The 13,519-nt window shown below is 41.7% G+C and overlaps 1 protein-coding gene across 13 annotated transcripts in view; it reads right to left on the bottom strand.

Annotated features, from left to right (window-relative positions):
* The window catches only part of DMGDH (dimethylglycine dehydrogenase), a 164,605-nt gene that overhangs the window by 61,599 nt on the left and 89,487 nt on the right, over positions 1–13,519 (bottom strand). Inside the window, exons 1-5 of one of the 13 annotated variants that reach the window (XM_086323116.1) lie at positions 13,063–13,190; positions 12,194–12,371; positions 11,628–11,802; positions 2,977–3,075; positions 1,099–1,263 (exon numbers count right to left, since the gene is read on the bottom strand). In XM_086323116.1, coding sequence (XP_086179242.1) covers positions 1,099–1,263; positions 2,977–3,075; positions 11,628–11,687 — 324 coding nt within the window. In that variant the 5' untranslated portion in view covers positions 11,688–11,802; positions 12,194–12,371; positions 13,063–13,190. Of the gene's footprint in view, positions 1–1,098; positions 1,264–2,976; positions 3,076–11,627; positions 11,803–12,193; positions 12,372–12,416; positions 12,767–13,062; positions 13,191–13,456; positions 13,515–13,519 lie in introns of those variants that run through there. The other 12 variants (XM_086323113.1, XM_086323112.1, XM_086323114.1 and 9 more) reach the window with 12 other exon arrangements.

Here is a 13,519-nt window from a genome sequence, read left to right as displayed (position 1 = left end):
GACACTGCCGGACTTACCAGGGAGAAACACAAGCCTCTGCTTCCCTGAACAGCCCTGCCTGATACCCTGAGGTAGTATGTATAAAGGAGTCAGAGAGCCTAGGTGCAAATCTCTGCTCCAACTTTCTAACTGGATGGTCTTGAGCCCACTATGTGAACCACGCTGCAATTTCCTGTTTCTTGATAATGTGTGGGTGTGTTGGTGTGGGTAGGTTCAGTCGCTCAGTCCTGTATGACTCTTTGTGACCCCATGGACTGTAGCCTGCCAGGCTGCTCTGTCCATGGAATTTTCCAGGCAAGAATACTAGAGTGAGTTGCCATTTCCTACTCCAGGGGATCTTTCTGACGCAGGGAATGAACCCATATCTCTTGTGTGTCTCTTGCATTGGCAGGCAGATTCTTTACCACTGGGCCATCTGGGAAGCCCAAATGCTTCTTATTTTTATTGTGAAGATTAAATGAGATTATACATGTGAAAGGCTTAGCAAATATCTAGTACATAATTATGTGCTGTAGTGTGAGGTAGTGCAGTATTAGTCATTTTTACTATTATTCAAAAGGGATTATCACTCAGCAAAAAGACACTAAATATCCAAATGGATTTTCTCAGCCAAATTTGGTTAGATCAATAACCTGATACAGAGATTGTCAAGCTAGTTTATTTGAGTTAGGTGATATTTGTGTAGCAATATATATTAGGGACAGCATGTATTTCTATCTTTGATTTTATAAAAAAATTATTTAATATATTCTTTCTACACACACATTTATCACACGCAGTTATTTTCTTTGCATGTCTCAAGCAGAAGGTTTATTATAAAAACCTCTAGATCTGAGGGACACAGTAATAGAGAGGTATTGAAAATATTTCCTTGGTTGTCATAGGTAGAAAACTAATCAGATTGTTCATTACTTTTGCTTTATTTAACATACATAATATCCCACCTTCTCATTTACCCAAACTTCAGCATTAAACATCTGATTTTGTCATTCAAAATGTATGCACAAAGTTTTTCTATTTTTAATTAACTGTCTAAAATAACATTTTCTAATCTTAATTAAAATTAACAAATGGTGAAAATGCCCTTAAGATAAATACCTTATTCATGTTGAGTAAAGGAAACATTTCTTGAATTTTTTCAGGTTCAATAATATACTGCTCTGTTGCATGCCAGCGAGTCCGAGTCATTTGATATTTAAATTCATCTACCCTTACAGGAGTGGTAGCAATTCTGATACTACCTGGCTGATGGAATCCCACCACCTGCAACAATGATGCCAATAAAAACTCATAAGTAAATCATGATTTGGCACTCAACCATGGTTCTTCTCCAGCACAGTAAAAATGCAGGTGTGCCAGAAAAGAGATTCACTCTGCATGATAGTGATAACTACACACCATGTTTGCCGCATACAAAAAGATATTCATTCAAGGAGTATTCACTAAGTGCCTCCTCTGAGCCAGGCACCACACTAAGCCCTTAGAGATGCTGTTGTGAACAAGAGAGAGGAAGACCCTGCCTGGATGGAGCTTACAGTCTGCAGGTAAAGACAGATAGCTAAATGCATAATTACAACGTGAGATGGTGTTCATCTACAGAGTGGAAGAAAATTCTGTGGAAAAAGAAAAAGTTGAAGAAGGAACATGAAGAATTAGAATGTTGCAACAAGGAGAATAAGTATGAACTGAAAGAAACATTCATTTGGCATTTACTGAAGTTCTTTACTTGGCCAAGCACTCAGCGAGGCCCTGAGTGACAGAGATCAAAAACGAAGTCCTTGGACTTCCCTCGTGGCCCAGGGGTTAAGAATCCATCTGCAGTGAAGAGACATGAGTTTGAGTCCACATGCTGTGGAGCAGCAAAGCCCAAGAGCTGTAACTACTGAGCCTACATGCCGTAGAGCCTGTGCTCTGCAACAGGAGAAGCCACTGCATTGAGAAGCCCGCACGCTGCACCTGGAGAGCAGCCCCTGCCGGAGCAACTAGAGCCCGCACACAGCAGTGAAGACCCAGAACAGTCACAAGGATGCACTCCTTATCCTCGACTTGCTCAGAGTCTGTAGGAAAGACCAATTAAATAAAGTAAATAAAGCAACAAGCACAACTGAGAGAGATTCGTGTTATAAGAGGGTCGTGCACTCATGTTCTTAGAACCAAGAGATGCACGCTCAGTCCCATCTGATTGCTGGGTGAAGAAAGTTAGGGATGGCTTCTCAAAGCAGATGACTGCCGGGAAGGTGGAGGGTGATGCTGAAACGGGGACCCGAGGGAATATCGTCTCAGAGACAGAGATCAGCTCAATCTAGAACTGTATATAATTAAGAATAGCTGAAGCATATAAGCAGAGCAAAGAGTGGCAAGAGAAAATGTTGGGAAAGCAGGCAGGGCTTAGCTAATAAAGGCCCCTCTTTGGCTTTTGTCCTGTAGACTGTGGGAAGCCATGTGATGGTTTTAGGAAAGGGAAATGGCTTGAAAATTTTAAGTAGACTTCAGTCAGTCCATGGATACTCTTTGCCTGCCACTTTATTTTGAAAGTACTAATACAAATGAGATGAGATGAAAATAAAAGTAAGGGGCTTTAAGGGAAGTACTTTTCAAAGTCATGTGACAATCTGGCATGTATGATCATCAGATCCTTTGCAAATCAGGGCTGAAAGGCTCTGATTTCTTAGTTTCCAGATATAGTAGCTGACCAAAGATATTTTTAAAGACTGCTTTTTATTCTCTTCTCATTTAAAAAATCAAGAGGAGCAGGTAGTTACATGGGTAATATACTTCAAGAAATTCAATTGATTGAAAAGCAAGCTCTAGAGGTTCTCATCTTAAACTCTCATCAGAATCTTCTACCACGTTAGACATTTCACGTCCCATAGACATCACTACAGACAGTGAAACATGATGATATCAAAATCCTTCAGTAATCTTCTGTATCTCAGAAACTGACCTAAAAGATAATTTCAAGTTAAATGCATTTACCTGTCCAGTTTCTTCTGCCAGTTTCTCATAAAGTTTGATGCTATAGTAATGTATTTTCTTTAAGTTTATTCCAGGATGAAAGTAAGTTGTTAAACCTGCCTTAAAAGTGGGAAGGAAAGGAAATACCAAAAAAAAAAATTAACATTTTCAAAATGTTAATGATTTATCTGTTAAGAATTAAATTACTGTTGGTGAGAAACTGAGAAGTACCAGCCAGTCCTTTGGGGGTGAAAATACATCAGAATCAGTTTGAATACACATTGCTTAAGGCTCATGACAGTTATAAGAACCCATCTGAACCACATAAATAATGCAAGAACCAGCCAACAAACATATACGTTAAGTCCATAAAAGTTATTAGAGAAAGAGTTGTTTGCAGATTCAGAAATGGGATGACTTAGATGGAATCACTTATGTTAGGAATATGCACTATTAGGAAGAATGGTGGGGGGTGACATATAATGTGGACTCAAACTAACAAAGCATATGCGTTCCCTTAAGGAGAAGAACTATGAACAAGCAAACAAAAAGTTTTCCTTGTCCCAGTCCCCATCATTCCCTTGAATTGAGCAGCCCTCCTGTTTCATTTCTTGAAATTTCCAAAAGTGAAGAACTAGAACATTCCCAAAAACTAGAGCCTGTTGAGTGGTAAACAGACTTTGGTCATAGCTTAACCAGTTTCATGAATGAGCACATAGACTCTACCCCACAAATATTTCCTAAGTCAATACTGAATAATCCGTTTCAAGAAAATATCTAAATACTACATTCCAAAAGCTCTTCTATCAATTCTAGCAGATATGATATAGCATCCAGACAAAGAATTTGAAGCAATGATATGAAGCAAATTTTCTCAATTAAATGTCTGGGGCCCCATTCTGTAGCTAATTTACCCTGGAAGGCTCATCCAAACACAATCTGTTTAAAATAAAATCTGTTTAGGAGTATTTATAAGGTTCTTCTAGGATTGTATGGGGCATTTGGTTCTCTTGAACTCAAAGACACCCCCATTAATATCATATGATATGACTTAGATGCAGAATCTAAAAAAAGATACAAATGAACTTGTGTACAAAAAAGACACAGACTCACAGATGTAGAAAACAAACTAATGGTTACCAAAGGGGAAAGGGCTGCGGGAGGGATAAATTGGGAGCTTGAGATGAACAGATATACACTACTACATATAAAATAGGTAAATAATGAGGATCCACTGCTTAGCACAGAGAACTATGTTTAATGTTTTGTAATAACCTATAATAGAAAATAATCTGAAAAATATATATATCTGAATCACTTTGTATTATGCTGGTGCAAAAGTAATTGCAGTTTTGCATTGTTGAACTTTGCCATTTGACATTGGAATACATTCTTAATAAGTGTGGTTATGCTATACATCATTTCAATGCACATTTCTCACTTTATGTTTTTTTGCTAATAACTTACTACTTGCTATGTATTTTATATTTATTTTAGACTAAGGAAATGATTTTGACAAAAGCAAATTCAAGTGATTTTCTCATTTGAGTTCAATATGGCTCGTAAAGCAGCAGAGTCAACTCACAACATCAACAACTCATTTGACCCAGTGCGGTGGCAGTTCAAGAAGTTTTATAAAGACGAGAGCCTTGAAGATGAGGAGCATAGTAGCTGGCCATTGGAAGTTGACAATGACCAATAGAGAAGCAGTTGTTGAAGCTGATCCTCTTACAACTATACAAGAACTTGCTGAAGAACTCAGCATCGACTGTTCTATGGTCATTCGGCATTTGAAGCAAATTGGAAAGGTGAAAAAAGTTGATAAGTAGGCACCTCATGAGCGGACTGAAGAAAAAAATCATCATTTTGAAGTGTCATCTTCTCTTATTCTATGTAAAAATAATGAACCATTTCTTGATGGCATTGTGACATGTGACAAAAAGTGGATTTTATATGACAATTGGTTGGTGATGACCAGCTCAGTGGTTGGACTGACAAGAAGCTCCAAAGCACTTTCCAAAGCCAAACTTGCACACAAAAAGGTTATGGTCACTGTTTGGTGGTCTGCTCCCATCTGATCCACTATGGCTTTCTGAATCTTGGTGAAACCATTACATCTGAGAAGTATGCTCAGCAAATCGATGAAATGCATCAAAAACCGCAATGCCTGCAGCCAGCATTGGTCAACAGAAAGGGCCCAGTTCTTCTCCGAGACAATGACTGACCACACGGTGCACAACCAACGCTCCAAAAGTTGAACAACTGGGCTACAACATTTTGCCTCATCTGCCATATTCACCTGATCTCTTGCCAACTGATTACACTTATTCAAGCATCTTGACAACTTTTTACAGGGAAAACACATCTACAACTGGCGGTAAGCAGAAAATGCTTTCCAAGAGCTCATAAAACCCCAAAGCACAGACTTTTATGTTACAGGAAAAAACATACTTATTTCTTGTTGGCAAAAATGTTTTGATCGTAATGGTTCCTATTTTGATTAATAAGGATGTGTTTAAGTCTACTTATAATGATTTAAAATTCATGGTCCAAAACTGAAAGTTTGTTTGTACCAACCTAATAGTATACCTGAAACTAACACAGCATTGTAAATCAACTGTACTTATATTTTAAAAAAACACCGTTAAAGTTCATCAATCATCTTTTATGGACCAGAATCTTGGGGTGTCTATCAAGTACTTGTTCAAGTGTTTGGCCACTTTTCTGAGAAAAATGTTGCCCCAACTTATAAGTTCTCTCATAGTCCAGCCCCGTAATGATGCAACTGTGAGTCAGACTCCCTAACTTTTAGCCAAACATCTCATCCTTCTTTACATGATTGGTATCTAGATTGATAGGAACATTTCTAGTTCAATAATAGAGAATCTTTGGCTTTCAGGTATCTTCTAGAGAACTCAATTTTGTCTCCCTTGTATCTTTTGTCAATTGAGAAAATGTATTTTCATGAGCCTGGGCCTAGGATTCTGTCCATCATTCACTCCTCAAGATCCTCTAAGTTTAACCTAGGTTAAGTCAGGCCACCAGAAAGTGACCTATCTACACTACATCAGTCTTCTTTCCCAGCCTGGGAAGCTATTTTCACAGGTTAATGATCTCTCTTCTGAAAGAGTCACATGGATTTGTTTTTGTAAAACTTTTACTCAAAATGTTTAGCCCAATATCCTTTGCCTAGGGAACAAATTCTTCTGTGAATTTCTGGTGAAGGAAAAGTTCATCTTTCTTACTGAACTAGAATAACTATTTCTATTAGCAACTCACACTAGCCTAGTTTCCCTGCTGCTAGGGCAGTGAGAAGTAAAGAATCTGCCTGTAACGCGAGAGACCTGGGTCCAGTTCCTGGGTTGGGAGGATCCCCTGGAGAAGGGAATGGCAGTCCACTCCAGTATTCTTGCCTGGAAAATCCCATGGACAGAGGAGCCTGGTGAACTATAGTCCATGGTGTCACAAAGAGTAGGGCACGACTGAGTGACTAACACTTTCACTTCACTTTCACATTTTATATTTTTAACAAATGGATACAAACCCTACTGAAACTCCTTATTTGGGAAAACATTAAATGTATTTACATTTAAATGTATCTCTTGCATACATGAGAGTTTTTCTAGGTGGTATATCATTTTGGTAAGAAAAAAATCTCATCATGATATCAACATTTCCAAACATCCCTTCTCAAAATGCTTTCTTTCCAACAGGACTATTTTGCTAAAATTCATTGTTTTTCACTTATTGTGAACATCACCTTGACTTTGAAGGAATAGACTATGTCTATTGTTTTATATGTTTATACTACATAGACTGCCTGAAGCTATTTCCATCACTACAAAGATCACCAAACTGGGGACATTTGTCTTTTTTCAAAAGAAAACTTTAAGTTTTACAACTCTTTTAATTACTGTTACAGTATAACCAATTAATCTCTGTGTAGTACAACACTCTCAAAGTCATTCACTCTCCCTTTCATCACAAACAATATTATTTAAAGCCTTGTTTCTGTAAAATCACAATATCCTGGAGCTCAGTATCCTGTTGATATCCTACAACACGTGATCTGCAATATGTCATGGCTGAGTGAAGACAGACCAGAGAATGAGGATGCTTCCACTGCAGACTGTCAGCCTCTCCCTGGCCAACCTTGTCATCATACACAATACGTCAACCACATCAAAGGCAAGGGCTATTTATAAAGATCAATAAAGATTAATTTCTTTCTTATATTTTACATAAAATAAATAGAAGGCCTGATATTGTTTTCTTATACCCTAAATGGAAAGTTTTGCATCTTTAGTTCTCAGCCCTCCAAAACATCCTCTTTAGCACCGTTCCCAGGGGCAGCCTCTCCCAGGGACCTCTTGGGCCAAAACCATTTCTTACGCCATCCTCTCCCCTTTCCTTCCATCCTACAAGAAATGTTCTATATTAGTATCAATAGTAGTATCAGGTGCTGACAAAGCAGTCTCATTAAAATATAGCGAAACCTCAGGACTTTGGGGATTTGTGACTCCATTTTGAATATTCACAAGCTGCGCCTTCCTCCCCAAAGCATCTGATTCCCCTTGCTCCAGAAATGTTTAGTCTTGAGCACATGTTTGTACTTCAGTGAAACTGCCTTTATTTTTGTAGTCTGTCCCTCCAGCTGGCCCTCAAACTTCCACATTTCCATATCACCTCAAAAACTTCTCTATGTTAAAAATGAATGGAGATATATATATGTATACACACATAGATATATATAATTATATATATATAATGGAATATTAGTCAGCCATAAAAAAGAAAGAAATGTTGTCATTTGCAACAACGTAGATGAAGCTTGATGGCATTATGCTAAACAAAACAGGCAAAGAACTACAAATACCAAATACTGAATGATCTCATTTACACATGGAATCTAAAAACAAACAAACAAAACAACAGAACTCAGAGATATAGAGAATAGATTGATGGTTCCTAGAGGCAGGGATTGGAGGATTGGTAAAATGGGTGCTGCCGCTGCTGCTGCTGCTAAGTCACTTCAGTCGTGTCCGACTCTGTGCGACCCCATAGACGGCAGCCCACCAGGCTCCCCCGTCCCTGGGATTCTCCAAGCAAGAACACTGGAGTGGGTTGCCATTTCCTTCTCCAGTGCATAAAAGAGAAAAGTGAAAGTGAAGTCGAAGCACAAACTTCCAGTTATGAGATCATAAGTCCCGGGGGATGTACCGTACAGCATGGTGACTACAGCTAACAATACAGTAATGCATATTTGAACATTGCTAAGAGAGTTGGTGATGGACAGAGAGGCCTGGCGTGCTGCAATTCATGGGGTCGCAAAGAGTCGGACACGACTGAGTGACTGAACTGAACTGAACTGAACTGAAGAGGGTAAATCTTAAAACATTTTTCTTTTCACAAGAAAAAGTTTTGTAACTATGTGTGGTAATGGATGTTAGACTTATTGTGATCATTTTTCAATATATACAAATATCAAATCATTATGTGGTATACTTGAAACTAATATGTCAGTTACATCTCAAAAAATTCTAACATGTGGGATATCTTCATGATGCTCCTTAGTGGGAGACCCCTTGATTTGCAAGAATTCCTCTAATCAGCTTCCTAGGACAATTCTATTTTTGCTGTCTGTATTTGCAGGGACCCGTATAACCTGGCTCCTGATGCCTGAGTCCATCTTCAATTCATACTGCATGAACCTCATTTTGTGAAGCAGAGTCTACAACTTTGTTCACAAAGCAGATAGTGCCTTTCCAACTCATCCTGGTATCTCTCTGCTTAAATAGAAATTATTTTGCACAGTTAACTTTTAACAAGAAGCTTTCATCTTAAAAATTTTGCCTACTTTTCTTAAAAAGATCTTAAGCTAAGGATATGCCATTTTATTGTTACCATTATTATGCATGAGATGTTTAAGAAGTGATAGTGCAGGGAATCCAGTAACTAAAATGCAGGTTACATCAAATCAATCAACTATAAATCAAAAAATTAGTAATTAAAATGTTAAAATGCACACCCTCCTTTTACAATCCAGAAGTGTGACAAAGGTGTAAGCCCACCCTCTCGGGTATTCCCACTCATTAAAAATTTCCATCTTCCCACCTGCTCTCACCAGGACAGCCTCATGGCCCCCTCACTCCCTCACCCCTGCCCATCTCTGCTCAAGTGTCACTTTTTCAAAGTAGCCTTCAGGCTCTTCAGCCCCCATCATTCTTAATCCCTTTACCCAGCTCTACTCTTCTGGCACTGATTACTCAAGAGCATCGCTGATTTGGTTTCCATCTGCCCCACCAGAATGTGACTCTGTGAGGGCAGGGCTTTCTTTTGGGCACTTCTGTGTCCTCATCTCCTAGAACAGTTCTGGCCTGACACAATACAGTGAGTGAGTGAAAGCCGTTCAGTCGTGTCCAACTCTTTGCGACCCCATGGACTTTACAGACCATGGAATTTTCCAGGCCAGAACACTGGAGTGGGTAGCCTTTCCCTTCTCCAGGGGATCTTCCCAACCCAGGGACTGAACCCAGGTCTCCCACATTGCAGGCAGATTCTTTACCAGATGAGCCACCAGGCAAGTCTAAGAATACTAGGGTGGGTAGCCTATCCCTTCTCCAGTAGATCTTCCCAACCCAGGAATCGAACTGGGGTCTCCTGCACTGCAGGCGGATTCCTTACCAACTGAGCTATGAGGGAAGCCCTGACACAATACAGGCTCTTCATAAATATTTGTTGAAAGAATGACCAAATGTCTGCTAAAAAGGAGTTAGAGAAAGGTGGGGGATAAATACAAGCTTTCTATTACATGACAACAGGAAGCCTGCCTAGGAAGTCTGGTTCAGGGAGGGGAGAAGAGCCAGAAGTGTCAATGGCTTCCTGGACCGTCTCTCCAGATACCAGGAAAGAAGCTGAGCCAGGACCGGTGACACAAGAGACAAGTGTGCCAGTGGGGGCGCAGAAGAGATACTCGGGAAAAACAGAGAGAGACACTCAAGGAGGACCCGGCCTCCATCCCAGACTGAGGGGTGAGGGGGCTGGCAGGAAAGAAGGGAGAGAAACTGGGCTTGGTGCTGTTTTTCTAGAAGTCTCCGTCCAGTTGGCAGGTGTAGTCTGACTACATGACCATGGGGACTCTGGAGTGAACTAGGCTTAAGTCTGGGCAGTGCCCTCCCCCAAACTTGGCTGGAGAAAGGAGATCCACTATATCCCATACCAAGAGTACATTCTGGGTGTCAAAAGGCCTCTAAAAGCGGCATTCCCTCTTGTCTCAATGGAAGAAAGCCAATGACAGAAAGGGATGATAGGCAGAAGGTAACACTACCCAACTCTTTTTTTTTAAATCAAGGAATAGTTGATGATGGGATAGTTGGATGGCATCACCAGCTCAATGTACATGAGTTTGAGCAAGCTCTGGGAGTTGGTGATGGACAGAGAAGCCTGGCATGCTGCAGTCCATGGGATCACAAAGAGTCAGACACGACTGAACCACTGAACTGAACTGATAGTTGATTTACCATGTTGTGTTAGTTTCTGGTGTATAGCAAAGTGACTCAAATATATGTAAATAGACATGCATATATTCTTTTTCATATTCTTTCCATTTTGGTTTATTACAGGATATTGATTACAGTTCCCTGTACTATATAGTCGGAACTTGTTGTTTATCCCAACTCTTCTTCCAAACATAAATGGAATCTAATGTTGTTAAAAACTTCCTCTCCCATCCTGACTTCAGAAATAACTAGATGGGCAGTATGAAAGTACTGCCAATCGCCTCATTTACTTGAGCAGCTTTCCACCTAAGCCCAATTATTGTACAGAACTGGAACAATTGTGCATACCATTAAATATGCAAGATAAACTCGGTTGTGTGTCTTAATTAACACGAGAGCTATGTCACACGTTCTCAGCTGTCATAGTTAAGTCCTCATGAAGCCAAGCTGTTGTCACCCAGCATTAAACTAAAATTATAAATTAATAAATATAAAAGGATGACTAAAGCCAGGTGAGGGTACATAGGTCTTAGGCCTATATTCAGCCACTATCCTTTGATACAAAAGCTAACATTTACTAATTGCTCACCATAATAACTTTACACATATTAACTCAATCTTCATCATCACCCTATTTGGTAGGGACCATTAATATTCCCTTATGGTTCAGCTGGTAAAGAATCTGCCTGCAACATGGGAGACCTGGGTTCGATTCCTGGGTTCGACTCCAGGGAAGATCCCCTGGAGAAGGGCAAGGCTACCCACTTCAGTATTCTGGCCTAGAGAATTCCACGGACTGTATAGTCTGTGGGGTCGCAAAGAGGGGACATGACTGAGCGACTTGCACTTTCACTTATTAATATTATTCCAATTTCACATATTGGAAAATGGAAGCTTAAGTAACTTGCTGGAAGTCACATAAGTAGAAAAGGACAGAACCAGGTTGTGAATCCAGAAGCCATATGTTCAAGATGATCTTATCAAGATGACCAACATCATAAATGTTGATCACCCCCCTGGAAGTCCATCAGCTAAGCTGCAATTGCACTTTCCAACACTATGAAAAGGGAACTCACTCTAAAGGGCTCACAGTGGGGAGCTGTGAATGGAAAAGAAACCAATCCTGCAAGTGCATAGCTTGGTGCCTGTGACAGTGCTGAGGTGTTCTCTTACTGCGTGCCAGGTGGATCCAGCAGTGAGCTCTGATTTCTCCAGAAGGACCACATCTTTCATGCCTGCTTTGGCCAGATGATAAGCCAGACTCACACCAACGCAGCCACCTCCAATGATCACTGTTTCTGCTCTGTCTTTCCATCTTGATTCTACAGATAAGGGTGGGTTTTCCTCTCTGGAAGACAATTTATTTAATATTAGCTTTACTAGGCTATGATACTTAAAGTTTTCTGTTTGTTTTTTTCTGACTAGTATGAGTCTCCTTATTTATTCTTCTAGTACTTAACATCTAGTGTCTGTGAGATTTGCATTTATTGATCTAATCATCTGGGGAGCCTCAGCCTGACTTAGTTGGGAGAGGGAGGAGGACGAATCTGAACCCCATTTTCCATAATTCTGACCAATTGTAGATAACTAATAGAGATAAAGAATTGAACAAATGACTTCTTTTTCGCAAAGAAACATAGAGAATAATCTATCTCAATCTACTTTAAAAACACACATCATTTTATTACATGAAAAACCATAATCATCATGAAGTCCATTATCTATAAATCTTGGATCACCTCCTCTCTCCAATGTTTTCCAGGTTGAAGAAAGCCAGGAGTGCAATGTTCTTCCTCGCTTAAGGTCCTCTCTCCGTGTACCTGCTTCTCTAATTATAATTATTGCTCAGCGGCTGGATATGTTTATATGCATGACTGTCTTCCTAGCTAGCTAGATCATGAGTTTCTCCAGGATGAACTGTAAAGAAACAAGGTATAATAAGCCAAGGAAGACCATATATACCCCTGTGTTTGCCTTCCCACGGACCATCTCTGGATAAAATACAGAAGACACTACAGTTGACTGAAGAAGGTGAGGGTTAGAAGTGCCCAAGTGCCCATAGCCGGAGACGTCTCGGCCCCTCACTTGCAACCCCGCAGCTGTCCAGGCGCGGATCTCCGCGTAGACTGGCCCCACTCACCCTTGGCGGCTGCAGACTGAGCGTGGGCAGCCGGGGGAGCCCCTCGGCGGGAAGCCCAGCAGCCTGAGGCCCCGCAGCCGCCGTATGCCCGGACGGAGCATGGCGAGGCTGAGGGCCAGGGCGCGGGCATCGGCTCCCAAGCCAGCGGACTAAAGGGCAGGCGGGCGGGCGGGCGGGACCCTCCCCCGGAGGAGGGGCGGGCTCCTGGCGGCGCGCGCTCCCGCCACTCGGTGCTGCACCGAGAGGCGCAATGGCACCGATCGAGGGGCCCAGAGTCAAGAAGGTGAGTTTCGGGGAGCCCGGGAGGTACTCAGCCCTCCTGGCCGGGGGGCTCCACCTCAGTCCCTGGCCAAGCTCTGCGGCCCGGGCGAGGCACCTGGAGGGCTCTGAGCCTCCGTTTACCCCCTCGCGAGTCGGCAGGACTACAGTACCGCCTCGGTGTCAGAATGAGATAGCAATCTTAGGTACCAGCTATGGAGCCTCGCCTCGGTACCTGCACCGCGCTAGTGCTCTATGCAAATTATCTCCGCTTCACTTTTATTCCCACTTTACAGGTGAGGAAACTGAGGCTCAGAGTCAGCAGACTAGTTCAGGCTCATAGATCGGGTCCAGGTGGAGCAGGTATTTGAAATATAGCCTTTCAGACTTAGATGGCGCTCACGTTTTCTACCCTCAGCCCACCTGCACCCACAGCTCTTCCACTCAACTGTCCCAAAGCGCGTTCCTCTCACGTTTGAGGAAGAGCGGTTGTCTGAACCCCCCAAGCCTCGCACTGGCCTGAAACCAGTCCCGGACGCGGACACCTCAGACCCGCAGCGGGGATTAGGGTGGGGGTGTGCTGGGCGGAGGGGTAGGGCTCCACCTCATGTAGTCCGGCAGTTACGGTCTCCTAGCTCCCCTTTCCTGATGTGCTTCCCAGCTGTCG

This window comes from Bos grunniens, chromosome 10 (genome assembly GCF_055505025.1).
Source record: "Bos grunniens cultivar Pamir isolate PY7600 chromosome 10, Bosgru_T2T1.0, whole genome shotgun sequence".
Taxonomy (NCBI): Eukaryota; Metazoa; Chordata; class Mammalia; order Artiodactyla; family Bovidae; genus Bos; species Bos grunniens.
This window is presented reverse-complemented; position numbering and strand designations above follow the sequence as displayed.